Here is a 27,766-nt window from a genome sequence, read left to right as displayed (position 1 = left end):
AAAGACTTCCTAATCATTACATTAAGACTTAGGAAATGAACATATTTGTCTCGTTTTCATTCAAAATAAGCTGTAGTCTAAAACAGGGTGACAAAGGAGAGGCCTCTGGGCCAAAATCACTCTGCAGAATTTATTTGGTCTGCGCATAAATTTGTATTAGGAAACTATACGTGAAATGTCCGGATCTTACAAATACCGAAAGCGAGCCCGAGTTCCGTGTGTTCAGCACCTGCTGCGCTGGGCCTCTCCCGAGCGGCTGCTCAGAAGCCCCTGCCCGCCGGCCCGAGGCCCCTCCGGCGCCGGCCACTTCAGAGGAAAGGGCTCTGTTCACCCGGCCCCCACAGGGGTTAAGTTTTAATCCCTGTTCTCCGGCGAACGAGGCCGCGCATGGCAGCACCTTATCGCCTTAGACTTAAGGGCTTAAGTGCACCCAGCACGTCGCGCAGAGCCCTTCGGAGCCCCTCTGCGGGAAGGACGCGCGGCGCTGTTCCGGGGTAAGCCGAGCTCAGGGCTCCCGCACAGGTGGGCTCCCCGCCCTCTCACCTCCCGAGGCTCCGCGGCCGGCCGCTCTGGGGGTCGCGCCCCGCGCACCTGCCGGCACCTGCGCGCACCTGCAGGCAGAACCGGGCGCCCGTCACGCCGCAGCCCTCGGCGCCCCGGCACGTATGCGTCCGGTCCGCCGCCAACGGCCGAGCTACCAGCAACACCGCAGCAACCCAACCCGCCGACGACTCCAAACCCGCAGCCGCCCGGCTGGCCTGACCCGGGGGCGGGGCCCGGCGCGCTGGAACTGCGCCTGCGCGGTCGGCCCGCAAGGGCCGGGGGATGGGATTGCGCCTGCGTGGTTGACCCGCACCGGCCAGGGGGCGGGACTGCGCCTGCGCAGTCAGCAGCACGTCGGCCCCTCGAGCGGCGGGACTGCGCCTGCCCCGTCAGCACCGCCTCGGCCCCTGGAGCGGCCGGACCGGCCGGGCCCCAGGGAGGGACGGGCATATGGGCACTGCGCCTGCGCGCGCTGGTCCCGCCCCCTTCCCCGCCCCGCGCCGCGCGGGGCCCTGGGAGGGGTGCAGCGTCCGGCAGCGTCGCGGGCGGGCGGGCGGTGGTGGCGGCGGCGGCGGGAGGGGCGCGGGGGCAGACAAAGCCGCGGCTAATGAATGGGAGTGAGTTCGCCTGCGCGGCCGTCGTCCGCAGCCGGGCGGGAGCCGCCCCACGCCCGGCGCCCGCGGTGAGTGCGCGGCCGGCGCCGACTCTGCCTCAGCCGCGAGCTCGCGACCCGGGCCCGGCCGTCCTGGCGCGTCGTCGGGCCGGGGCCGGGATCGCGGGGGTCGGGGCCGGGAGTCCGGCTGGGGGCCGGAGGTCGCGGGGGTCGGGGAGCCGGGCCGGGGCCGCGGCCGCGGCCGGGGTCGCCGCGATGTCGCCTGAGCCGGGCCGGGGGTTGGGGGGCGGGGGCGCGGCCTCCCGTCGCCGGGACCCCGCCCGGGCCGCTCGACTCGACCACGGTGCCCGAGCGCCGGGCCTGCGCCCCCGGCCCGGCTGACAGCTGGCGCGCGGTGGGCCCGCGGACGGTCGCACCCGGGGCGCGTGTTCCGGGCTGCAGGGTTTGGTGGAGGAAACACCTGAAGTGGTGGAAAGTTGGTGCGGACACCCGGCCCGGCCGCAGCCGCGGGGATGGGATAGACGGAGCACGGGCCCAGGGACTCGGGAGAACGCGGGGGCAGAAGTGCCCGGCCGGTGTGAAGTTTACGCGCTGACCACGCGGGCGCCTGTGCGCGCGGGGCGGGACCGGGCGCCGCAGTCGTGGGGGAAGCCCGGTGCTGGGGTGGGGGGCGCCGGACGGCGGCCGGGCGGCTCCGCGCAGCAGCAGACAGGTGCTCTTTGGGCGTCTTTCCTGAAGTCCTTTGCCCTCCGCCACTACAGCGAATCGCCTTACAAGTTACGTTTTTAGGATTTTCCTCTAGATACAGTATTTTATTTTCAGTGCACTTCCAGGAAGAGGCACCCAGGGGCCTTATTTACGTTTGTCTTAGGAAGCAGATGAGACCTTCCTTATTACTACATGCTTCTGATGCTTTTTAGCTATTGTACGTGTTTCTGGGTAGGACCATCCAAGTTTAAGTAGTGAAAATATGAATCAAATTGCAAAGCATAATTTCAAGTGTTTTTTCCAATTGCGGTTGTTTTTCTAGACCGAAGTAAAGGTGGAGTCATTTGTGTATCTTCTTTTGTGTTTTTTCTGTGACCCACACCATCCCTGTTACTTAAGAGAATTGCCAGCCCCCTTGACTCTCCTTGTATTTTGGGTGAATTTCAGTAGACAAATACATGCACCTCTCTGGAAGCAAGTCCCTGCCAAGCTGAGCCGTCAGGAGAAACTTCTGTTGGCATTCTCATATTCCTAAAAAAGGGAAGTTCTTTGCTTTGAAGTTAACTCTGATCAGATCAGTCCATAGGTTTTTTTTTTTCTTCCAGCTTTAAGATCAAGTCCATAGTTTTGAAGAAGCCACTTTAGGTTTTCATGAGACGAGTGTGGTCACGCACCAGTATGATAATGGCGCAACCTTGTGACTTTTTATATTAATTTTTGAGGTTTTCTCTATATCATGGTGATAAAATTAGGAGACGATGAAGGATTTAGTTGGAGTTTTTAGAAAGTGCTCTGAATAAGCCAAATTTCAATTATGAATTAATTTCCATACAAAGTTATCTTGTGAGAGGAAACCGTGTACTCAGGGTTTTCCAATGGGCTGTCCGTGCAGGGATGCACACTTCCTGTAATCCTTAAACAGATCATATCTGCTCATCATGATTTACATTTTCTCAGGAAAAGATCTAGAAAACTTAAGAGAAAGTCTGTGACTCTTCAAGAAGGTAATCTCCTATCTTGGAAGAAAGCTCAGACTTGCGTTCACGTCACAGGTGTTTGCTTGACACCCCTTCCTCCTCCACTGTTCTGGCTAATTCCCGATGGTTTTGGACATGAAAACTCTGCCCTGTTTTTCAGTGTCACCGCACAGAGGAGGAGGTTTGTGAGTAACTCAAGCTGTGCAGAGAATGTTCCTGACGCATGGGGAAAGGTTTTAAGTGAATTTTTAGGGTCACCGATTGAATTCTGTGTTTGCGCGAAGGAGCCGATGCGGAATTTACGTAGCAAAGGAAACGTGTGTACCTATATTTCAGATCCCTGTCTGGCGAGGAGTTTGGAGCGTGGCCAGCACCGGGCAGTGGAGCTGTTGCGGCATGAAGAGCGGTGACGGCGGTCAGTGCTGTCCTTCCCTCTGTGTGTGTGTTTCTCTTTGCCTGGCTTCCGCTCCTTCATCATCTGAACTCTGGTCTGATCTCCTCCTTCAGTGTGAGGTCTGCCTGGCGAGGGGAGGGGGGCAGGTGAGCGACTCTGGGGCACAGTGAGGAGCTTCTGATGGTTGGTTGGGGGCCCCCGTGACTCTCCCTCACCAGCATTGTGTTTCCTTCTGAGCTTCTCTGCACAAGGCTTGCGACTGAGAGACAGCGACTGTTATTCTTCTAGTTACTGTTTGATATTTAAGGTGCTGTTTACATCTCAGTACTTGACATAAGCTGTAGGAAGCATCGTTCGTATGTACGTTTTGTGTTGGATGAATTTAGCTGCATCAAAAGGCACAGTTTGCCTCTAGCCCCGACTGTCCTGCAGCCTCTCGGTCAGCCCTCCCTTCAGTGTCTGGGTGACAGCGGATTTCTTGTCAGTCACCTTCCAGGTGCTCAGCCCTTTCCACAGCCCTGTCTCTCCTGCCCTTCTCCCTCACCCTACTTGTCATTGCCTGACTTTGCATCATTCTGGAATAGTTCACATCACTTCCTAGCTAATTGTTTGATGTGTGCTTTTGGTAGTTCAAATCCTGGAAGGCGTTGTTAGGAATAAAATAAAGTCTTTTCTTCTCACGCCCCCTATTTCTGAGGTAGAGGGGACCAGGAGAGACAGAGGTGCTGGACTCTGCATGAGGTTTTCTCACCTCTCTACTCTGCACCTGGCCCTGTCCTACCTGCTGGGGGCAACGGTGGTTTTTACAAGAAGGCCCTGCCATTGGAGAACTTAACGTAGTGATGGTGGGATGGACTCCAACCAGAGAAGGGAGCTCCAGGAGGAGCACGGGCAGGCGAGGGCGGGGGTGATGGCAGTGTGAGAAGCGTGCTCCAGGAAGACCTCTTTTAGCGGGAGAGGACCTCTGAGCCCCGCCCTGCAGGGTCTGGGGGTGATGGAGTGGAGGCCCTGAGTAAGAAGCAGCAGGGCCTCCACTGCTGTGGGAGAGGTTGGCCCCTCCGTTTGAGCCCATGTCCTGTCGTAAAGCCCCCTTCCCAGCCTTGATCAGGTGCCCGCTCTGCTTTGTTTCTGCTCGCATTCAGGTGAAGGCCTTCCAACCGCCGGGCCCCGCCCTTCCCCCCCCCCCCCCCCCCCCCCGCAAAGTCTGTGTCGTAGAAACCAGTGATGCTGGGCTGGGCTGGGGTGTGCCCCGCTGACCCGCCGGGTGCTCTGTGTGATGGCTCTTTGGTCTGTGTGGCCTGCGCCCCGCCCCCACAGATGTAAACCAAGGGACTGCGTTTTCATCCAAGGCCACGGCTAACTGAGCCTTACCTTGTGGCTCTCGTGCCACAGAGGCAGCAGCGGAGGGAGCTGTGTGCTGTTTGGTGAGAGCTCCGGTTACTCTGCCGCAGGCCATGTGCCCCATCTTGGAAGTAAAAGGACTCCAAACACTCTTCCAGCAGCTTCCAGCCACGGCAGCAATTTCAAACCTGTCACTGGTGGGACTGCCCTGTACGCCGGGGAAAAGGTGCTGGTATTGGGTAAAGGGACCCTCAAAAAGACAGAGCGGAACAACCCAGATAGCCCTGGTCTGTGACCAGAACGTTTCAGGGGTAGAACAGGGACCAGCCGCCCCGAACGGAGTCTGTTTGCCTCCTCTGGAATGTGCTTTGTTTCCAGGGTGGCCTTATCAGGTTTTCTGGCCATATCTCGTGGAAGTGGCTCCGGTTCTAGGTCTCTGAGTTCGCCTCTCTGCGGTGGGCTCTGGCTCTGGTCTGGGTCCTCCGCCTCAGCTCGGCCAGGCCTGGGGGGTGGCTTCTCCATGTGAGTGGGTGCTGGTACTTCTGCATGGGAGGCAGTTGACGCTGTTGCCACCCCTGGAATATGTGAGTCATGGCTCTCCACCCTCAGAAGGTGCTACAGTTACTCAGACGTGGACCAGATCTTAATTTATAGCCTTGGTGGAAAGACTACCACGTCCAAGGGCGAGCCAGGCAGGGGTGCCGGCGGCGGCGCTGATGCCCTCGGTGTACTTGCAGCTCTTGGGGAGCACGTGGACTTTGAGCTGAAAGCAGATACACTTCTGTGTTTTAAAGGCTGTGCTGTGGAGAGTTGGAAGAACAGTCCGTGGTGCTCTCCGACCTGCCCCAAGATGGAGCACGTGTCGCGACGTTGCCGTGGCACTGCCGTGGCTGCCGCCTCCGCCTGTCTGGTGCTTCCAGACCTTCTCTAAGGAGATTGCAGATGTCACAGCACTTCACCTCTAAGTGTCCTTTTCTTCTAAGGAAAGGCAAAGGGAGGAATTCCCTGGCGGTCCAGTGGTTAGGTCTTGGCGCTTCAGCACTTGCATTGCCGTGGCCTGGGTTCAGTCCCTGGTCAGGGAACTAAGCTCCCGCGTGCCGCAGAGCGTGGCCCCCCAAAAAAGAAGAAAAGGCAAAGGGATGTTCTTCTCTCTCACCAGCAGTCCAGCTGTGAAGGAAATGAACGATAATCCCTCATCACATTCAGTGGCCAAGCCGCAGTCCGATTTCCCTACTTGTGTTTATTAGCTTGTTTGTTCCAAACCAGAATCTAGTCCAGGTCACTGCACTGAGTCTGTCTCTTTAGACTTTTTTTCTGGAACAATAACCCGCCCCCATTTTTTTCCGTGACACTGACTTTTTGAAGAGACTAGGCCAGCTGTCTCGCGAATGTCCCATGTTCTGGGTTTGTTTGCCATTTTCCTTCTTTGTCGTTTACAGTTGACCCTTGAACAACACGGCCGGCGGTTGGGGGCGCCACCCTCCGCATAGTCAGAAATCCAAGGATAAGTTATAGTCAGCCCTCGGTGTCCACAGCTGCTTCCCATCCTCGGACGCCACCAGCCGGGGACCTGCATGTCTTCACGCGGGTGGTGCCGGGCTTCCTGTTTGCCGCCCTCAGAGGCTGTCCTTTTGGGACTGACGCCCACTTTCTAGGGCTGTTGTTCTTTCTTTCTGTATTTCATCTGTGTTTCCCTTGCCCGTTACATTCAAGGAAGACAGGAAAAGTGCTGAATTCTCTCCTTGTATCACCTCTTTCTGGGGAGCAGTGGCTGTAATATTCACCTGCATTGTGGCAAATGTTTTTGTTTGTCCTTTTTCTTCTTTGAGTATCAGTGCCGACTAACAGGTTTTCATTTATTCATTACATTGTAATCTATTAAAGTCCTCTGGTTCTGTTTCTCTGGTGTTCAGATGGTTGTGACTGACCCGTCGGGAGCCCCGGCGAAGCCGGCTCCGGGTGCTGCTTTGGCATCATCCTGGCAGCACTTCCCTTCCGCCACCTTCCGTTCCTTTGCCAGAGCTGCAGTCAGCTCTTTCTGCAGAGCACTTTGGTTCCCTTTAGTGCAGAAGGTATTTAGAAACCAAGATCTAGGTATTCGATCTGTTTGTTGTCTTTGGGTATTATTGCAGCTTTAAGTGTTGGTCTGGTGCACAGAGCTAGGAAATGTATTTTTACAACATCAAGAGTTATATTTTCAATGCAGATTTAAAATTATATAGTTTTACTTAATTTCTTTGATTTTTAAAAAATGTCTTTTTCTTTTCTTTTTTTTATTAATTAATTTATTTTTGGCTGCATTAGGTCTTTGCTGCTGCACGCGGGCTTTCTCTAGTTGTGGCGAACGGGGGCTACTCTTCGTTGGCGGTGCGCAGGCTTCTCATTGCGGTGGCTTCTCTTGTTGCGGAGCACGGGCTCTAGGCGTGCGGGCTTCAGTAGTTGTGATACACGGGCTCAGTAGCTGTGGCTCGTGGGCTTTAGAGCTCAGGCTCAGTAGTTGTGGCACACGGGCTTAGTTGCTCTGTGGCATATGGGATCTTCCCGGGCCAGGGCTCGAACCTGTGTCCCCTGCATTGGCAGGAGGATTCTTAACCACTGCGCCACCAGGGAAGCCCCTATAGGCAACTTTTTTTTTTTTTTTTGCGGTACGCGGGCCTCTCACTGTTGTGGCCTCTCCCGTTGCGGAGCACAGGCTCCAGACACGCAGGCTCAGCGGCCATGGCTCACGGGCCCAGCCGCTCCGCGGCATGTGGGATCCTCCCGGACTGGGGCACGAGCCCGTGTCCCCTGCATCGGCAGGCGGACTCCCAACCACTGCGCCGCCAGGGAAGCCCAGCAACCGTTTTTATGTCTGCTTTATCCTGCAAAAATAAGCACACACGCATATATTTGTAACTAGCCCATGGAAAGGATCCTCTGATTAGCTACCTCTACTTTTAGGTGTTTTCGGCTTTGAAACTAAAAAATGTAAAGTGAATTTCAGAAAATGTGGGTTTTGGATGCCTCCTTTCTACCCCTCATCATCCTCTCCCTCCAGTCTCTGCTCATAATTTAGGATCGCCGTGCTCACTGTTCAAGTGTACCTGTATTTTCTCAATCTCCTCGGTGCTTCAGAGCGGTCCTCTAGCTATCAAGAGATGAGTGGGGCTGAGTGAGACGGGGCACCCTTCGCCCTGGGGGCCAGGGGCTGCGGGCAGCACCCACAACAAGGAAACTGATGGGATTTGTTCTAGAAGGACCGTTTCCCTTATTGTCATTGATTGCCCTATTTAATACTCATGCTGATTGATTTTATTTTAGACTAAATCTGATTTGCTGGAGAACAAAAGCAGAACCACGGAAAGGCTGGTTCCAGATGCCGTCCAGACGCATGGTGAATAGGTAGCCCTCGCCTTTCAAGGCCAGAGTAGCCTCCAAAGTTTTAGGACAGGTGACAAAAACCAAATTGTTATTCACACACATAGAAAATTATCAACAATGCCTCAGCAACATAATCCTTTTGTGGTTGGAAAACTAAAGCTAACGTGCTTTTTTGTCTTTTTAAAACTTTGGTGCTAAAATAGTAGAAAAATTATTTTCTTTAGTAGTAAGCTGCTAGAGCAAATGACAGCATTTTTCCTAAAATAGAAACAACAGGGACTTCCCTGGCAGTCCAGTGGTTAAGACTGCATGCTTCCAATGCAGGGGGCCCTGGTTCCACCCCTGGTCAGGGAACTAAGATCCCCCATGCTGTGCGGTGTGGCCAAAAAGAAAAAGAAAAAGAAACATCATTGTATCTATGATTTTGAAATAATATGTACAAAACTAGCCCAGTAGTAGAGAAATACATAAAATAGAAGGTGAAAGTTTCTCCTGATGACCACGTTCCAGATGCACGTTCACATGTGTAGGTGCGTTTACACCCCAGGCCCGCCTGACCCTCCCATCTGTGCCGAGGACAGTGGGGTGGGGCCTCCCTCCTGCTGGGATGGTCCTTGCCTGTGTCACGATAGTTTCATGAGGTGTTTTTTTGTGTGTGTGTTTTTTTAAAGTTGGAAAAAATATTTTATTTTATATATTTATTTATTTTGGCTGCGTTGGGTCTTCGTTGCTGCACACGGGCTTTCTCTACTTGTGGTGAGCGGGGGCTACTCTTCGTTGCAGTGCATGGGCTTCTCGTTACGGTGGCTTCTCTTGTTGCAGAGCACGGGCTCTAGGCGTGCAGGCTCAGTAGTTGCGGCTCGCGGGCTCTAGAGCGCAGGCTCAGTAGTTGTGGCACACGGGCTTTGTTGCTCCACAGCATGTGGGATCTTTCCGGACCAGGGCTCAAACCCGTGTCTCCTGCATTGGCAGGTGGATTCTTAACCACTGCACCACCAGGGAAGCCCCTCATGAGGTTTTTAAAAACCTTTTTTTTTTTTTTTTAAACCTTTTTATCTTAAAGTATAGCACAGGGGGACTTTCCTGATGGTCCAGTGGTAAAGAATCCACCTTACAATGCAGGGGACTCAGGTTCGATCCCTGGTCAGGGAACTAAGATCTGACATGCCACGGGGCAACTACTGAGCTCGTGCACCTCAACTAGAGAGCCTGCGTGCCGCAGACTATAGAGCCCACGCACCCTGGAGCATGCGCGCCACAACTGGAGATGAGAAAACCCGCACACCACAACTAGAGAGAAGCCTGTGCGTCGCAACGGAAAAGATCCTGCATACCTCAACAAAGATCACGCGTGCTGCAACTAAGACCCGACACAGCCTAAGATAAAAATAAAGTATGGCACAGAGACAAACTGCATAAATTAATAGCTTGATGGATTTTGATAAGGTGGACACTTTTGTAACCATCCCTTGGGTCAAGAGAGAAAATTCTGCCCTCCCTGGCATCCTTCCACGTGCCCTATCCCAGCCACATCCCTCCCTTTGATGCCAGATACTTCCCTTTCTTCGTAGTTTTATGACGGGATTGCACGTCTTTAAGCAGTAGTTAAGTGTTGCCTGTTTTTCACGCGACGTTTCAGTCCCTTACCTACAGGGCACCCCCTCCTCCCGTGGGAGTTTGGTGTGGAAGAAGCCAGGTGGCTGCACTCGTGTTTCTCAGTCTGGATTTTGCCAGCCACGGCCTCAGGTGTGGTTTAATGTGTTTGCCTGCTCTTGCCTGATTTCCTTTAAATTGGTGGTGGATCTAAGGCCTGATGAGGTTCAGCCTCCTTCCTGGCTGCTGTGATGCTCCCTTAGGAAGGACCTCGTGTGTGAGGCTCTCGCACTCTTTGCTGTTGGCAGCCAGCGATGCACAGACCTGCAGGCATTAATCAGTAAAAGTTATGGGACAGGGACGTTCCGGCTCAGTTACTGCGTCTTTGTTCACGAGCTGGGCTTGGAGTAAGAGGACCCTGTCCTTAGCTCCTCCGTGGTTATCTGGTGCTGTAGTTTATGTAGGAAACTGAAGAAAAACTCTTGCTTCTTTATCAAGTTTCCCATCATCCTCCAAAGGTGACCAATTGAGCATTTTATTTCGGTGATATGCACTCATAGATTTAACATATTTGATGTGCTTTAATGCATTATTATGACGGTCCTTATTTACGTTCAAATTATCTCATTTTTTTGGACAGTGGGAGCCCTTACAAGTTGGCACCTAGATCCTTCTGACACAATTCTCGTCCTCTCTCAGAGGTTCCTTGCTCTCTGGTGTGCCAGAATATTCTAGGCTCATTTTGTATTCTTCCTTCCCAAGACCTGCAATCAGCCATTCCTTCAAAAGCCCTGGTCTTCTTTAATGGGAAATGATGTTTCACAACTATAGTCTGGATGTCAGGTAAGCTCATTCCCATTGGGTTGGTCACTGTTTTTAGGTCTTTGCAGTGAGCAGAGCTGGGGTAGGTGTCCTGCTCACCGACTGTAGGATGTGCATTTGACCTTTCTTGCCCTGGGTCTCTGTCTCTGTCTGAGGATGCTGGTTCTCAAGGACATGGGAGGTGAGAGTCTTGTGCTATTGCTGGTCACTCCTCTGCTTCACTTTCACTGTACACACCTCAGTCTCCGAGTAACAGTGGCTGTGTCGTTACTGAAAACAGGTTGATACTTTTTGCCAAAGACTTCCCATTGTCTTCCCATCCCTCTTTGCAGTGATTCGGGCTCTACGTGGAAGCACGGTGACCATTGCCTACTGTGCTCTCTCCCGGAGACCCTCACTCGGTCTTAGTCCTGCGAGGAAGTGTATACTGAGCACTCACACGGTCCTTTCATCAGTGTTTCTCTAGACTTTTTGGTTGAGGTTCGTTCTCTGTTAGATTTCTCTGGGAGGACTCAAGGAAAAATATTTCCTGAATTCTTGCACGTTGATAATAGTTTTTCTGTGTCTCTTATACTTGTAAGCCAGGTTGACTGGATATAAAATGCTTGGCTCACATATTTTTTCTTCAGATATCTTAAATATGTTATTCTGTTGTCTTATAGCATAAAACATTGCTGTCAAACTCATGACAATTTTATTTTCTTTCCCTTGTACGTGACCTTGGTTTTCCCCTCAATGGCATTTCTTTTCTTTTTAAGTCCAGTGGTTTTCCTAGAATATACCTCAGTGTTAATTGTTAAGGATGGATTTTCTCAGCTTTACGATATGCTCTTTCAATATACGTAGTTTTACAATTTTTATTTCAAAGTGTTTAGTGTTCTCTTCTTTTGCTTTGTGCCCTCCTTTTTCTGTGGGGGATGCTCTGATTATACATGTGTTAGATCTTCTTTGCGTGTGTTTTCAATTGGCCAGCTTCTCCTGAGTCTTTTTTAGCTCTTCATTTCTTCTTCATTAAAAACCTTTATTTTCTAAACTCTTCTGTTTATCTTAAGAAATCATCTGTGGGGTTTATTTGTTCTTATGTTGCTTCTAACTTAGTCTTTATTCTTAAAATGGCATTTTACTTTTTGTTTTTGAGCGTGTGTGTTTATTTTGCTGAAGATTTCAGGTTACAGGGAGGCCGTATACACAGCCCACGGCCACCACCCACCCTTTTTGCTGGCTTCGTTCTCTTGTTTGAACAGATAGGGCTTTCTCTTTCTTCCCCCTCCAACTTTCCCCTTCTTCTCTCCTAGCCTCATGATTTGCAATTTGTAAAATGACATTTTACTTTTATTTGTAATATTTTCTTAGGATCCATAACCTCATTTCAGTGTTTTTCTATTCTGATTTATTTTGTTCTTTTGTATTATTTTCTTAATTTCTTTAGCTTCTTTTGAAATAAGTTATAGTTTTCATGTAATTTGTGCTTATATTTTTCTAGTGTGCTTTCATTATCTATAGAGATTTTTTCTGGTCTTCATTTTTTTTCTCTTATCCTTTTGTAGGATTTGACCTTAATTCTTTCCTGTTGCTTATTGTTTTAGTTTTCTAGTGCTGCTTTAACAAATTATCACAGAGTGGTTGAAAACAGCATAACTTTGGAGGTCAGAAATCTGAGATGGGTCTCACTGAGCTTAAATCAAGATGTTGGCAGGCTGCCTTTCTTTCTGGAGGCTCTAGCAGTGAATGCTTCCTTGCCTTTTACACTTTCTAGAGGCTGCCTGTGTCCTTGGATGTGGGCCCCCCCCCCTCTGTCTTCAAAGCCAGCAACACTGCATCTCTCTGACCTTGTGAAGTCTCTCTTCTGCCTCTTCTTCCCACTTTTAAAGGTCCTTGTGGTAACATTGGGTCCACCCAGATAATCCAGGATAGTCTTCTTATTATCCTGGATCAGTAACCTTAATTCCATCTGCGTCCTTATTAATAATCCTACTTTGCTTTGTAACCTAACACAATCACAGGTCTGAGGATTAGGACGTGCACTTCTTTGAGGACCGATTACTCTGCCTGCCACACTCATTTTTATCTGATACTAGTTTTGTTTTTTAAATAAATGTATTTATTTATATTTTATTTTTGGCTGCATTGGGTCTTTGTTGCAGCGAGCAGGGGCTACTCTTCATTGTGGTGCACGTGCTACTCATCATGGTGGCTTCTCTTGTTGTGGAGCACAGGCTCTAGGTGCACGGGATCCAGTAGTTGTGGCTCACGGGCTCAGTAGTTGTGGCTTGCGGGCCCTAGAGTGCAGGCTCAGTAGTTGTGGCTCACAGCTCGGTAGTTGTGGCTCGCAGGCTCAGTAGTTGTGGCTCGTGGGGCTTAGTTGCTCCGCGGTATGTGGGATCTTCCTGGACCAGGGCTTGAACCCATGTCCCCTGCACTGGCAGGCGGATGCTTCACCCCTGCACCATCAGGGAAGTCCTGATACTAATTTTTCACATTCAAGAAGGAGAGGTGGCTGAGGATGACTTGTCCTAACTCATGGTGCTTCCTAGTCTGCGGTCTTTATCTACTACTGAAAAGGTGGCGGCTTCCACTTTCATGTTTTACGTTGTGTATCTAGGAATATCTGTAGTTTTCTTGTTATGTCTTTGGCTTTGGTACCCAGGTGATACTGACCTCTTAGAATAAACTGGAAAGTATTCTATCCTCTTTCAAAGAGTTTATGGAGTATTGATATCATTTCTTCTGTAAATGATAAAATTCACCAGTGAGGCCATCTGGGCCTACATTTTTCTTCATGGGAAAATTTTAAGTTACTAATTCAATGTCTTTACTTGCTATAGGTCTATTCTGATTTTGTTACTTCTTGAGTCACTTTAGTTAATTTGTTACTTTGTAGGAATTTTTCCATTTCATGTAAGTTGTTGAATTTGTTGGTAGACAGTTGTTCATGGTCCTGTCTTACATTTCAGTTAGTTACTTTTTTTTGTTGTTTTAAGGTTTTTTGATGTGGACCATTTTTAAAGTCTTTATTGAATTTGTTACAATATTGCTTTCTGTTTCATGTTTTGGTTTTTTTGGCCGTAAGCCATGTGGGATCTTATCTCCCTGACCAGAGATCAAACCCACACCCCCTGCACTGGAAGACAAAGTCTTAACCACTGGACCGCAGGGAAGTCCCTCATTTAGTTTCTGAGGAGGCAGTGGTAATGCTCCCAGGTTTTCGCAATCTATGTCTTCTTTTTCTCTTGGTTAATGTAGCTAGGGATTTGTCAATTTTGTCAGTGTTTTCAAAGAACCAACTTTCAGTTTCATTGAAGTTCTATATCACTTTTCTGTTTTCTATTCCATTAGCATCCACTCTAATCTTTATTATTTCCTTTTTCCTACCTTGGTTTTGTCTGTTCTTTTTCTAGTTTGCTTTTGTTTTCTTTTTATCTGGAGGTGAATGTTTACATTATTGATTTGAGATCTTTCTTCTTTTCTAATATAGGTATTTAAAGCTATAAATTTCTCTCTGAGCACCAATTTAGCTGCATCTCATGTATTTTGGTTTGTTGTGTTTTTATTTTCATTCAGATGAAAATACTTCCTAATTTCCCTTGTAGTTTCTTTTTGACCTGTGGGTTATTTAGAAATGTGTTATTATTTCCAAATGTTTATTGATTTTTCAAATTTTCCTCTGTTACTGTCTTGTAATTTAACTTCATTCTGGTTGAAGGATATGTTTGTATCATTTCAGTTCTTTTAAATTTATTAATATTTGTTTTATGGCCCAGCCTCTGGTCTGTACTGTGGAATGTTTTGTGTGCAGTTGAAAAGGATAAGTATTGTGCTGCTGTTGGATGGAGCCCTGTGTAGATCTGCCAGTGCAAGCTGGTTAACAGCACTGTTCAGGTCGTCTGTATCCTCACTGACTTTCTGTCTTGCTGTTCTAGTTGGCCTCCCTTCAGGTTTGCTGATTCTTTCTTCTGCTGGCTACCACGCCCCTCTAGTGAATTTTTCATTACAGTTATGCATTTCAGCTCCATAATTTCTAATTTCATAATTGGTTCTTTTTCGTAATTTTTCTCTCTATACTGATACTTACTTGGGGAGACATTGTCCTACTTTCCTGTAGTGTCTTTATATGTGGTTTCCTTTAGTTCTTTCAGCTTATTAGAGTAGCTGATTTAAAGTCTTTGTCTAGTAAGTCCAACCTCTGGACGCCCTCAGGAACAGTGTCTTGGTTCATTTTCCCCCACGTGTGGGCCACACTTCCCTGCTCTTTTTTTTGCGCATCTTGTCACTTTTTTGTTTTTGTGGAAAACTGGACATCATTTGTTATTGCTGGGGGTTTATTCTGGTTTTGCCTGTTTGTTCCCTTAGTGACCTTCCTGGACTAATTCTGAAAAGGCTGTACTCCTTGTAGTGTTTGGACACTTCAGTCTCTGCCTGGTTAGCTTGGTGTCAGTGATTTCCTGAAATCCACTGAGCTGAATGATTTCCTTAAACGCTGCCAACAGATGCACTTGCCATCTTTGCCAAGAGCTGCGTGTGCCTGTGCCTGTGCCTGTGCATGTGCGTGTGTGTGTTGGGACAAGCATTAACCTTCTGCTTGCACAGGGCTTCAAGGTCAGCCAGAGGTGAGAGATGGGGTGGCCCCGCAGGTCTCTCCTGGGCTTGTTCTTCTACAGCTGCAGGGACGTGTCAGAGCCTTTCACAGCTCCCTGCAGACGTCTTGTCCCCCCCATCTTCCTTCTCAGCCTTTGGCCAGGCTCTTGTTTGCCCCGCTGGAGTTGCAGGGTTAGGCAACTGTGATGTTACAGAAGTGCAGCTGTTTGCTTTTCAGCAGAAGCCCAGGGAGAGGGCTTTTCCCATTGAAGGCTCTGAATCGGGTCAAATAACTACCATGCCCTGTGAGCAGGGCTTTTCCAGGGACCTGTGACAAAGGTCACATGGTGACAGTGCTGCAGACAGTGGGACTTTCTGAGGGACCGCAGGCCAGGTCTGCCCCTCTGGTGGCTGCAAGGCTGCTGTTCCTCACAGCTCCCGTGGTCCTGTGGTTCCTGTGGGGAAGGAAGGATGGGAGTGAAATGTTCTAACGAGCTCCCACAGTTCTTCTTAAATAAATGCTCCTCGGATTGCTGCAAGCCTTTGCTTAACCCCCAGGGTTGTGAACAGTTTGATGTTGACACTGCCTAGCGCTGCCTTTGCTGTCCTGCAGCCACTGGGTCATGGAGGTCCTCACCTACCACTCTGAGCAGTGCCTGCGTCGTGAGAGTTCTCCTTCTCTACCCTTCCTTTGCTGTTTCTTTTGTCCCTGAACTGCTCAATTTAGAGTCTGTTCCCAGCAGTTCCTCTTTGAAATGGGTCTTTGTCCTGGAGGAGGCATGGGCTGGGTGGTTTTTCTCCAGCCTCTTTGGACCTTACGCTGGACCCCTGACATACGTCCACTCTGCTGAGTGCAGAGAGCCCCTCCCAGTCTCAGCAGCTTGGTCCTCGGGGCTTCCGGTGAGTATCTGTTGGCTCCTTTGGGACTATCAGTAACCACATGCCCAGGGCTGCTTTCTCTTTCCGCCTGTACAGATCTAGTACCGCATGGGCCGTGCATACATTCTTGGTTTGTCCTGTTGGCTTGTATTTTGGAGGGAAGGAAATCCCTCGTCAGGTTTGTCTTCTTGTTGGTCTCATCCATGAGGTTGTGGGTTTGCTCTTTTAGTCCTGTGCTGTATTGCCAACTGAAACAGTGAACTTAACTGAAGTTCAAGTGCATGAATAACTACACTTAAGAGGAAAAACTGACCCGAGAGACTCTTGGACACGGTGCTTGTTAGTATACCGCAAGCCCCAAGACAAAAAGTATAAACTGATATTTCCGTCCAGAAGCTTGTGTTTGCTCGGTGCTATGGGTCAGCGTTCTGAAAGTACTTTCTGAATATCGAAGGACTGAGCAAATGAGCAAGTCTTTTAAGGCTAGTGGGAGCCAGATTTCTTGCAATTGGAGAAAGAAGTTACAGATACGGAACAGGGGAGGCTCGGGTGATCCTGGGATGTTGGATTGAAATTGGAGGCGTCAGCGTGAACGTGTGGTTTTTATCCACCTGTGCGTGTGCATGTAGGCGTACGTGTGTATTAATGGTTTTTACTTAATTCCATTGAAAGGGCCTAGAAACAAAGGCACCGCAGTGACAGCGGGCGCAGCAAGCACCTCACTCTTTACCCACCATTGCTGTTTTGTTAACTCGTGTCGTTTTCTGTGCGTCACTGAATTTCCAGGTGGGATTATTTCTGCCTGAAGAACACTCTTGCATTTGCTTCAGTACAGGTCACCTGGTGACACATTCTGTGTTTGATTTGTCTGACGGTGTTTTTATTTCATATTAATTCCTGCAGGAGTGTTTTTGCTGAGTATTGAATTCTGGTTTGGCTTTTATTTTTTCCACAACTATGAAGATAGCATTCCTTTGTCTCCTGGTTTACGTTGCTTCTCTTGAAAGGTCAGTAGTCTGTCTAGTTATGTTCTCTTAAAATAATTCCTATGGAAGTGGTGTAATATATACTAGTGTGATGACCTGTGCACTCATCACCTGGCTTTAACAATTACCAGCTCAGGGCTGCTGTTGTTTCATCTGTGTCCCTCCCCCCACCCAGTTATGTTAAAGCAGGTACCGGAAACCATATTTCATTGGGATAGTTTTCAGTAAGTATCTTGAAAAGATGGGATTCTTTGAAACGTTTTATCTACAGTATCTTTATACCTTGATAAACGAAGAATTACTTAATATCGAATGTTACTTCAGTATCCAAGTTTCCCACATAGTCTAAAAAATGTTCTTATACAGTTTGCTAATTCAGACCAGAATTCAAGTATAATTTGTTAAAGAAGCTGGGTTGTTTGTCCTGTAGAGTTTCCCAGAGTCTGGATTTCGGTGGTATTTACAGGTGCGCCTCCCTCCCTGGTCACTTTTATCTGCTTTATCTCTTGTTTTTAACACTGTTTGTTTCTTTTTCTTTAAATCTTGCTTGGGGTTTGTAGGGACTCTCGAATCTGTGCTCTGAAGTCTTTGATCTGAACTGCCTTTTTTTTTTCCTGGTTTTTCTCTGTTGTGGTTTATCACAGCATACTGAATAGAGTTCCCTGTGCTGTACAGTAGGACCTTGTCGTTTATCCATCCTATAGATGCTAGTTTGCACCTGCTACTCCCAAACTCCCAATCCTTCCCTCCCCCGCCCGCCCTCCTCCTTGGCAACCACAAGTCTGAGTCTGTTTTGTAGATAAGTGCACTTGTGTCGTATTTTAGATTCCACATATAAGTGATCTCACGTGGTATGTGTCTCTCTCTCACTCACTCAGAGTGATCATCTCCAGGTCCGTCCATGTCGCTGCACTCATAGCCACATCTCTTCTTCTTCCTGCACTCCTGTCTTCTGTGCACCGCTCTGGCCCCCCAGGGCTTCCAGTACTCACTTCTGCATGTGAGCAGTGGCCTGTCTCCACCCGTGTGCCCTGGACGTGTTTCTCACCCTCTCTAAACCTCAGGGTCCTCGTGTGTAGAAGGAGAAATCGCAAACTGAATCTTCCTCGAAAGATTTTCATGTGGTTTAAGTGAGACAACGCAGGTTGAACCCACGGTAAACAGTCACTGTTGGCTCTCCCATTCTCGTCACGCCGTGCTCTTGCCCCAGGAGCGTCTCCAGAGAGAGTCAGAGTCAACCGGGGATGTAATGTTTGCCATGAAGGGAGAAGAGCTGGTTTCTCCCAGACCCGGAGAGAGGAATGAGGACGAGGCTGCCCAGGACTGAGAAGACATCCGGGCACCGAGGCCGTAAGGGAAGGAGCTGCAGGGCAGAGTGACCTTGAGCCTGTGACCTTCCTAAGCATACTGAGGTCCAGCACTTCCTCACAGAGGCCTTATAACCTTTATTACATAGGGGACTGTGTCTTCTGTGACTAAAGCAGTGTGACCTTTCCTTCCTGACCTGCCTCTTGCCTGGACCCCCAGTGTGACACTGGGTGCAAGTGTGAGGCGGGGGTGGGGGGTCCTTGCCTCGTTCCTGAGCTTTCCCTGCCCAGCGTGATGGTAACCGTAGAGTGCTCCTAAAAGCCCTCGTAAGGTTGAGGAAGTTCTCCTCTCTTCCTACCTTGCTGAGAGTTTCTGTCGTGAATAGGAATAGAAATGATGTTAAATGTTCTTCTGCATCTAATGACATGACTCTATGGTTTTCCTCCTTTTTTCCATTAATGTGGTGAATTCTGTTGGTTGAACATTGAAGGTTAAACCAGACATGCTTGTGGTGAACCCCTCTTACTCACGGTGTATTATCTTTAATGTGCTGAATTTGATTTGTTAAATTTTTAAGAACTTGCTACATTTTCTTAAGGTTTTTCTATGATCATAGGGGTATGAATCTGATTCTTGTCTTCTAATGTCTTTGCTTGTTTTAGAGTCAGGGTCATACTGCCTCATAAAAAAGACTTGGGACGTGTTCCTTCTATTTTCTGGAAGAGTTTGTGTTTCACCAGGTTATTTTTCTTTAATGTTTGGTGAAATTCACCAGTGAAGCCATCTTGGCTTGGAAGTTTCTTTAAGGGAAGGTTTTTAATTACAAGTTCAGCTCTTAAAAGAGATAGAGGGCTGTTCAGGTTATCTCTTACGTGAGTTTTTGTAATGTGTGTCTTTCCAGGATTTACCCGTTTCATCTAAGCTGCTGAATTTACCATCATAAAGTCACTCATCTATTTCCTTACTATCTTTTTGCATTTGTAAGATCTTTGGTGAAAAATCCCCTCTTTAGTTCCTGCTATAGGTAATTTTATGTCTTTACCATTGTTTTCTTTAATCAGTCTGTAGAAGTTTGCCAATTTTGTTGATCTGTCGAAAGAACCGGTGTTAGGTTTCATTGATTTTTTTTTTTTCCTCCCCTGCCTCTTCCCCCACGCCCCCAATTTCAGTGATTTCAAATCTTTTCTTTATTGTGTCCTTCCCTTTGTTTGCTTTGGGATTAAATTTGCTTTACTTTTCCTTGTGATTTTTTTTCTTTAACCCTCGGCTTAATATAGAAGTGTTATTTATTTGAAGATATTTAGGATTTTTCCAGATGTCATTCTGATGTTGATTTCTCATTCTGTTCCCTTATTGTCAGAGACCATTCTTCGTTTGATTTCAGTTCTTCTAAATGTATTGAGATTTGCTTTACTGTCCAGAGAACAGTCTGTCTTGATGAATGTTTTGTGTCCACCTTTAAGTGATATTCCGTTGTTGTTTGGACTGTTCCATCAATGTCATTTAGGTCAAGCTGATGATCGTGATTTAAAGTCTTCCGTTATCTTTCCTGCTGTTCTGTCTAATTGTTCAGTTAACTACTGAATGGGGGTGTGAAATCCCATCTGTAATTTTGGTCAAGTCTCCCTTTAGGTCTGTCAGGTTTGCTTCATGCATTTGGAAAGTCTGTTGGTAGCTGTGTGCATGCCTGATGAACTGACCCCTTTGTCGTCCTTCTGTGTTGTTCTTGCATCCCCACCTCGCGCTGACTTAGGCGCGCCAGCTTGCTCCTGGTTGGTGTTAGTGTGCCGCACCTTTTCTGTCCTTTTGCTTTGAACCTATTTGTGTCTTGATGTTTAACGTGTTTTTTGTAGACAGCATATAGTTCGTCTTAGTTTTTTACCCAACCTGACAATCCCTGCCTTTCTTAAAATACAACTTTGTTGGTTGTGTAGGCTGTGTCCTGTGTCTTCTTTCCTCTGATGCTCTCCTCCCAGAATGGCTTCACGTCTGGCCACCGATATGTGGTCTTGTGTCCACACTGGCCGTTCTCCAGCACCAGCTGGCTGTCCCTCAGTTCAGTTCTGACACCACCAGCTGAAGTCATCCTCAGATCCCCCAGGTCAGGGCCTAGTCCCACAAGACCGCTCCCATTCAGACACCAACCCCAGTTGTCCCCTGTATTTCTGACCAACCGGCTTAAGTCTGGGTTCCCACAATAAAGTGCTAGGGTGGCTCACAGAACTCAGGGAACCCTTACTGACATGTATTGGTTTATTGTACGAAAAGGATACGATAAGGGACACAGGTGAACAGCCATGTGAAGATGCACAGGGCGAGGTCTGGGAGGGTCCTGAGTGCAGGGGCTTCTGTCCTCCTGGAGTTGGGGTGCGTCACCCGCCCGACACGTGGTTGTGTTCACTAGCCCAGCAGTTCCCCTAACCCCCGGACCATTGGGATTCTATAGTGGTTTCATCACATGGGCGTGGTCAGTATTAACTCAGTCTCCAGCCCATCCTGGGGGGTGGGGGTGTGGCTGAGAGTTCCAAGTTTCTGGCCGCGGCTCTTTCTGGTCATGGGCCTCCATCCAGGAGTCACCTCGTTAGAACAAGAGATGTTCCTGTCACTCAGGAACTGCCAAGGGTTTTAGGAGCTCTGTGTCAGAAACTGGGGGCACAGACCAGTGTACATACATATTTCATACTTTTTCACATTGGGTGTAATTGACGTACAATAAACTGCACTTATTTAAAGGGTACAATTTGTTCAATATACACACACACTTATATCATGTTTATATACATAAACAGTTTGCTGCCAACATTTGTGGACAAATCATGTGAGCATAGGCACTCACATGCAACTAATTTTCAGCGAAGTTACAAAGGCATCCTTTTGTTGAGAAGGATGGTCTTTTCAACAAATGGTGTTTGAACAATTAGATATTCATATGCAAAACAATGAATTTGAATCTTTCAAAGATCTAAGTATAAAATATAAAACTTCTAGAAAACACAGGAGAAAATCTTTCTTAGATACAACCCCAAAAGTACAGTCCATGAAAGAACAAATTGGTAAATTGGACTTCACTAAAATTAAGGGCATTTCTTTTCCAAAAATACTGTTAAGAGAATGAAAAGACAAGCTACAGACTGGAATCATATACCTGATAAAGGGCTTCTTTCCAGGCATGTAAAGAACTCTAAGAAAATACACAGTCTGTGAAAACGTGGGCAAAACACGTGAACAGATGCTTCACCAACGGAGAGAAGCAAATGGCAAATACACACATAAAATGTTCAACATTATCAGTCATTAAGGAGATTGCCAATTAAGGCCGGAATAAGATACCTTTACACACCTGTTAATTAGAAGGGCTAAAATTAGATGGGTGGACCTTACCAAGTCTTAGTATTTTCTCTTTACCATCTTTTTCTCACTTTTTGGATATATAGTAATGTGTATATGTTACTCCCAAATTCCTGATTTTCCCTCCCCCCTACCTTTCCCCTTTGGTAACCATAAGTTTGTTTTCTATGTCTGAGAGTCTGTTTCTGTTTTGTAAATAAGTTCATGTGTATCATTTTTTTAGATTCCACATATAAGTGATATCTTATGATATTTGTCTTTCTCTTTCTGACTTCACTTAGTGTGATCATCTCTAGATCCATCCATGTTGCTCCAATGGCATTATTTCATTCTTTTTTATGGCTGAGTAATGTTCCATTGTGTATATGTACCACATTTTCTTTATCCATTTTCTGTCAATGGACATTTAGGTTGTTTCCATGTCTTGGCTACTGTAAATAGTGCAGCTATGAACATTGGGATGCCTGTATCTTCACCTATGGTTTTCTCTGGGTATATGCACAGGAGTGGGATTGCTGGATCATATGGTAACTCTATTTTTAGCTTTTTTTTTTTTTTTTTTTTTTTGTGGTACGTGGGCCTCTCACTGTTGTGGCCTCTCCCGTTGCGGAGCACAGGTTCCGGACGCGCAGGCTCAGTGGCCATGGCTCACAGACCCAGCCGCTCCACGGCATGTGGGATCCTCCCAGACCGGGGCACGAACCCATGTCCCCTGCATCGGCAGGCGGACTCTCAACCACTGCGCCACCAGGGAAGCCCTATTTTTAGCTTTTTAAGGAACCTCCATACTGTTCTCCATAGTGGCTGCACCAATTTACATTCCCACCCACAGTGTAGGAGGGTTCCCTTTTCCCCACACCCTCTCCAGCATTTATTATTTGTAGACTCTTTGATGATGGCCATTCTGACAGGTGGGAGGTGGGACCTCACTGTAGTTTGATTTGCGTTTCTCTAACAATTGGTGACGTTGAGCAGCCTTTCACGTGCCGTTTGGCCATCTGTGTGTCTTCTTGGGGGATTATGTCTACTTAGAGGGTATTTTCATTGTGTAACTGGTTTGTAAAAAAAGTCAAGGAACAAACTTTTCTGTTTTAATTTCCCGTTACGGAATTCCTTTCTATGCATACCTCGAGGCTCGTATATCCATGACAGTGTAGATTTGAAGCGTGACTGAGTCCAGTGTCTGACTTGATCTCCTCTTCTGTAGATAACGCAGAAGGATCGCTGTGCCACCAAGATGACGGCGATCCTGCGTCTGAGACAAGCAGGTCCCCGCTGCGCGAACGCGTGTCTGCACCGTGGAGTGTTTAAGAGTAGAACTTCTGGAAGGCAGCGGTCCGCACCCTGATGACGTGCTCACCAGCTCCCTGGTCTACTCCTCAGTGAGATTTATGATTGGCCATATTCATAAACATCCCGGAAGATAGGATTCTCCTGAAAGAACTGAAGATAATGTACATTTGGGGGCACGAAGGAGCATTTGCATCAGTTTTCTACCAACGCAGGCGGTCAGCATTGTGAGGCAGCCAGAATAGTTATGGTCAGTCATGGAGAATCACCAGGAGACGCGTCCGGAAGCGGGCAGGGATTTTGTTTCTGATCAAATACATTTTAAAATAGAAGAGGAAGATGACGATCACATCGCTGATCACAGTTTGGAAAGAATGGACTTTAGAAATGAGCAGGAGAACAGGAAACGGGCTGGCAGCGGGGATGAACGGGCAGAGGGCAGAGAGGCGAGCTGTGGCTGCCAGCCCCCGGGGAGGCGCGTCTCTCCTGACCCCGAGGACGACTACGGGGCCCTATTGTCACAGTATAACAGCACCCTGTACAGCGTGGCCATGGAGGCCGTGACGCAGAGCCTGCTCTCCGGCCGCGGCATCAGCTCCAGGAAGAAGTCCCCGGCTTGGAAGCATTTTTTCATCTCACCCCGGGATAGCACGAAGGCCATCTGTACGTACTGCATGAAGGAGTTCAGCAGGGGCAAGAACGAGAAGGACCTGAGCACCAGCTGTCTGATGCGGCACGTGAGGCGGGCGCACCCCACCGTTCTTGTGGAGGAAAACGGCAGCGCGCCGGCCCCGGCCCCCCTCCCTGCCCCTCTGCCGCAGCTCCCGCCGCCACCCACTGATGCCGGAGACCCGGGCACTGTCCTGTCACCTGGCAAACTCGTCCCCAGAATGGCCTCTAAGAGCCCGTCTCCCCATCAGGTGACAGAGGAACTTGGCTCTGTGGTTTCTTCCGAAGAGGCCCCCTCTGACGTGTCAGTCTCTGAGAGGTACAGCAGGGATGAAGCCCTGGCGGGGCCGCCTCCCCAGCCCCCCAGCCTCCACTGCGACGAGCCTGCAGAGAACGGGGCTGAGAAAAACCTCCCCCTGCCCAGGAGCGCATCCGGGTCCAGGAGGAGGTCTGCCGTCTGGAAGCACTTCTACCTGTCGCCCCTGGACAACTCCAAGGCCGTGTGCATCCACTGCATGAACGAGTTCAGCCGGGGGAAGAACGGGAAGGACCTGGGCACCAGCTGCCTCATCAGGCACATGTGGCGGGCACACCGCTCCATCGTGCTTCGGGAAAATGGCGGGGGCGCTGGCGTGCCGCCCCCCTACTCTGCACCCCCAACCCTGCTGCCCACCCCGCCGCCGCCTGACGGAGAGCCCAGCCCCACGTCCTCGTCTCCGGGGAAGCCGGTGCAGGACTCCACCTCTGCGCCCTCCTCCCCCGACCGGCTGGCGGAAGACCCGCCAGCACACTGGAACCTCGGAGACACGCAGGTGGAAGACGCGTGGGCGTTGTCCTCCTCCTCTGACGTGGGTGAGGCCTCATGGGCGTCCTCTCCCGAGAAGCAGCCGGGCGACACGCCCAGCCCTCGCCCACTCGAGTCCGGTGCCGTGTTCCAGCAGAACAAGAAGGTCATGAGGAGGCTGAAGTCGGAAGTCTGGCATCACTTCTCGCTGGCCCCCACGGACAGCCTCAAGGCTGTGTGCAGGCACTGTGGCTGCGTCATCAGCCGGGGCAAGAAGGGTGACGTGGGCACGAGCTGTTTGATGCGGCATCTCTACAGGCGCCACCCGGAGGTCGTTGGGAACCAGAAGGGCTTTCTGGGGGCCAGCCTGGCGAATTCGCCATACGCCACCTTGGCTTCTGCAGAAACTTCCTCCTCCAGATTAACTGACCTGCCGACCATGGTCACAAAAAACAATCAAGTTATGTTTCCCGTCAACAGTAAAAAGACCTCCAAGTTGTGGAATCACTTTTCTATCTGCTCCGCAGACCCCACGAAGGTCGTGTGCTTGCACTGTGGCCGGACGATCAGCAGAGGCAAGAAGCCGACCAACCTGGGCACCAGCTGTCTCCTGAGGCACCTGCAGAGGTTCCACGGCGGCGTGCTGAAGCCCGACGCCCCCAGGACGGCGCCACCCTCCCCTCCTGGTGCCCGTGGGCCCCTGAGCTCAGAGTCGGCAGGCGCCTCCTCCTGCGATGACACCAGCGAGAAGTTTTATGATTCGCATCCAGTTGCCAAAAAAATAACAAGTCTCATTGCTGAAATGATCGCACTTGACCTCCAGCCGTACTCGTTTGTGGACAACGTTGGCTTCAACAGGCTGCTCGGATACTTGAAACCTCAGTACTCTCTGCCCCCTCCGTCCTACTTCTCCAGGACGGCCATCCCAGGTATGTACGACAATGTGAAACACATCATCATGTCACATCTCCAGGAAGCCGAGAGCGGTGTGGTCCACTTCACGTCTGGAATCTGGATGAGCAGCCAGACCCGGGAGTACCTGACCCTCACCGCCCACTGGGTCACCTTTGAGTCGTCGGCCCGACCGCACCGCGAGGACCACCACTGCTCGGCGCTGCTGGACGTGTCGCAGGTCGACTGCGACTACAGCGGCGGCAGCGTCCAGAAGCAGCTGGAGTGCTGGTGGGAGGCCTGGGTGACGTCCACTGGCCTGCAGGTGGGCATCACAGTCACCGACAGCCCCAGCATAGGGAAGGCGCTGAACGAGGGGGCCCGCTCGAGCGTGCAGTGCTTCAGTCACACGGTCAGCCTCATCGTCAGCGAGGCCATCAAGAGCCAGAGGATGGTCCAGAACCTACTCAGCACCGCACGGAAAATATGCGAACGGGTCCACCGGTCGCCCCGGGCGAAAGCGAAGCTGGCAGAGCTGCAGAAGGAGTACGAGCTGCCGCCCCACCACCTCCTCCAGGACGTCCCGTCCAAGTGGAACACGTCGTTTCACATGCTGGAGCGGCTTATCGAGCAGAAGAGGGCGGTGAACGAGCTGTCTGTCGAGTGTAACTTCCGGGAGCTCATCAGCTGCGACCAGTGGGAGGTGATGCAGTCCGTGTGCCGTGCGCTGAAGCCCTTCGACGCCGCCAGGCGGGAGATGAGCACCCACGAGTCCACGCTCAGCCAGGTCATCCCCATGATCCACATCCTCAACAGGAGGGTGGAGATGCTGTTCGAGGAGACCATGGGCATCGACACCATGCTCAAGTCCCTCAGGGAGGCCATGGTGAGCCGCCTGGCCGCCACCCTCCACGACCCCAGGTACGTGCTGGCCACCCTGCTGGACCCGCGCTACAAAGCCTCCCTCTTCTCCGAGGAGGAGGCGGAGCAGTACAAGCAGGACTTGATCAGGGAGCTAGAAACGCTGAATTCTACCTCAGAGCCCACGCCCGTCTCCAACGGGTGCGACCCGGGCTCCCCACCGCGAGACTGTGCCGGCGAGGAGAGCCTGTGGTCACTCATGGCCAAGATGAAGAAGACCGAGCCCAGAGGGAGGACGAAGGTCCCGGAGGACATGGTGCTCGCGTACCTGGAGGAGGAGGTGCTGGAGCACAGCTGTGACCCGCTCGCCTACTGGAACCTGAAGAGGGCGGCCTGGCCGGGCCTCTCCACCTTGGCCGTGCGGTTTCTGGGCTGCCCCCCGAGCATCGTTCCCTCCGAGAGGCTGTTCAGCACACCCACTGAGAACGGCAGCTTTGGCCAGTCCCGGCTCACGATGGAGCATTTCGAGAAACTTATTTTTCTGAAAGTGAATCTTCCCTTAATATGCTTCCAGTATTGAAGCTCACGGTGGAGCCACCGGACGAGAAGCAGCACCGGCCCCGGGCTGGCGGCTCGCTGCGGTCGGGGCCCTGCGGGACAGCAGGCCGGGCGCTCAGGTCCACATCCACGGGAGGTTCCCGTCCCGGCCCTCGCCGTCACGTCCACATGTGCCTTACCCAGTCCTTCAGGCCAGGTACCACGGTGTGTTTTTTAAGAAGTCCAGTAGAAACAGCCTGTCTTGTCAGTTATGAAATACAATGATTAGGTTTTCATTAGTAACTGTAAAATTGTTTAAAAGTTGGGGGTTAGGAGTTTGTTTTACTAGAATGGCGGAGGAGATATAAGCAGTTTTATTCAGTAGGCTTCTTATTGGATTATGTAAAAACCACAAATCAGGTACTGTACTTTAGTTTAAAATTGCTTTAGTTGCAACAAAACTGCTCTTGTGGCTGTCAGACAAAACCTGTGTACAGGAGGTGGAGTTCAAGCCATCCCGACCGAGCAGTTCCTGGCTGCGGGCTCCAAAGTACGTTCAGGGGACGGTGAGTGTTCTGGGAGGTGACTGTTTACACGACAGAGACGTGGCTTTCGAAGACAAGCCTGCACTCACACGTATCCCGGAATGTCAGTCATGTAGGGTTCAGGGGAGAGAGCACTGCCGTTTCAGGGGTTTGCCCTCGGTGCCACGTGGGCTGTTAGCTCGGACACATCCCCGCCATTCACAGTGAGCGCCGGTGGTGCCTGCTGTGTAGCTAGTGCACAGCGTGACACGTTTACAGCATCCTGTTGATGGAATCTCCAAGCCTCTGGCTCAGTGGCTCTACACCATGAAGCTATCTTGAAATTTGTGCACTGACCCCCAATTTGATCAAATTATGTATACAGTCCTTTTTAGAAGAGGTGGCTTATTAACAGGGAAGAAGATTGCTATAATACAGTTGTAAGAATAGCCTTAGGTGTTTAGATTTTCTTTTTGATAATAGGGAAGATTCAGCCATCAATGGGATATTTTAGAATCCCAAGGACATCAAAATGGAGTATCAGTCATCAGGTTTTTTTAACAATAATACGTCTTCAAAGTTTTTGCCTCAGTGTCTAGAAAAGGGTTCATTTTCTTATTTCAAACCAGGTAAATATTCTGGGTGAAACAAGCCACTGATTTGCCTGTGACCTTTTAGAAAAGTTGTCGTTTTGTTAAAATACTGTACCTGTTATTAATCTGAATTTGCATTGACTACGTTTTAGTGTATTTATAAATGGTGA

The 27,766-nt window shown here is 49.7% G+C and overlaps 1 protein-coding gene across 3 annotated transcripts; it reads left to right on the top strand.

Annotated features, from left to right (window-relative positions):
• Positions 1-109: 109 nt before the first annotated feature.
• ZBED4 (zinc finger BED-type containing 4) lies at positions 110-27,766 on the top strand. Of its 3 annotated transcripts, XM_079937406.1 has the most exons (3): positions 110-1,225; positions 3,178-3,256; positions 22,655-27,766. In XM_079937406.1, the coding sequence occupies exon 3, from the start codon at positions 22,995-22,997 to the stop codon at positions 26,520-26,522; it is 3,528 nt and encodes a 1,175-aa protein (XP_079793532.1). In that variant the 5' UTR covers positions 110-1,225; positions 3,178-3,256; positions 22,655-22,994; the 3' UTR covers positions 26,523-27,766. The 3 variants fall into 3 exon arrangements, with proteins under 3 accessions (XP_079793532.1, XP_079793533.1, XP_079793534.1); XM_079937407.1 differs by lacking the exon at positions 3,178-3,256; XM_079937408.1 differs by lacking the exon at positions 110-1,225 and having other exon boundaries at positions 2,372-3,256.

This window comes from Stenella coeruleoalba (assembly GCF_951394435.1).
Source record: "Stenella coeruleoalba genome assembly, chromosome: 11".
In the NCBI taxonomy this organism is placed as follows: domain Eukaryota; kingdom Metazoa; phylum Chordata; class Mammalia; order Artiodactyla; family Delphinidae; genus Stenella; species Stenella coeruleoalba.
Note: the sequence above shows the minus strand (reverse complement) of the source record. Positions and strands in the feature narration are given on the sequence as shown.

Coding starts and splice junctions, on each gene's coding strand:
- ZBED4 (XM_079937407.1), top strand. CDS start 22,995: ATGGAGAATCACCAGGAGACGCGTCCGGAAGCGGGCAGGGATTTTGTT.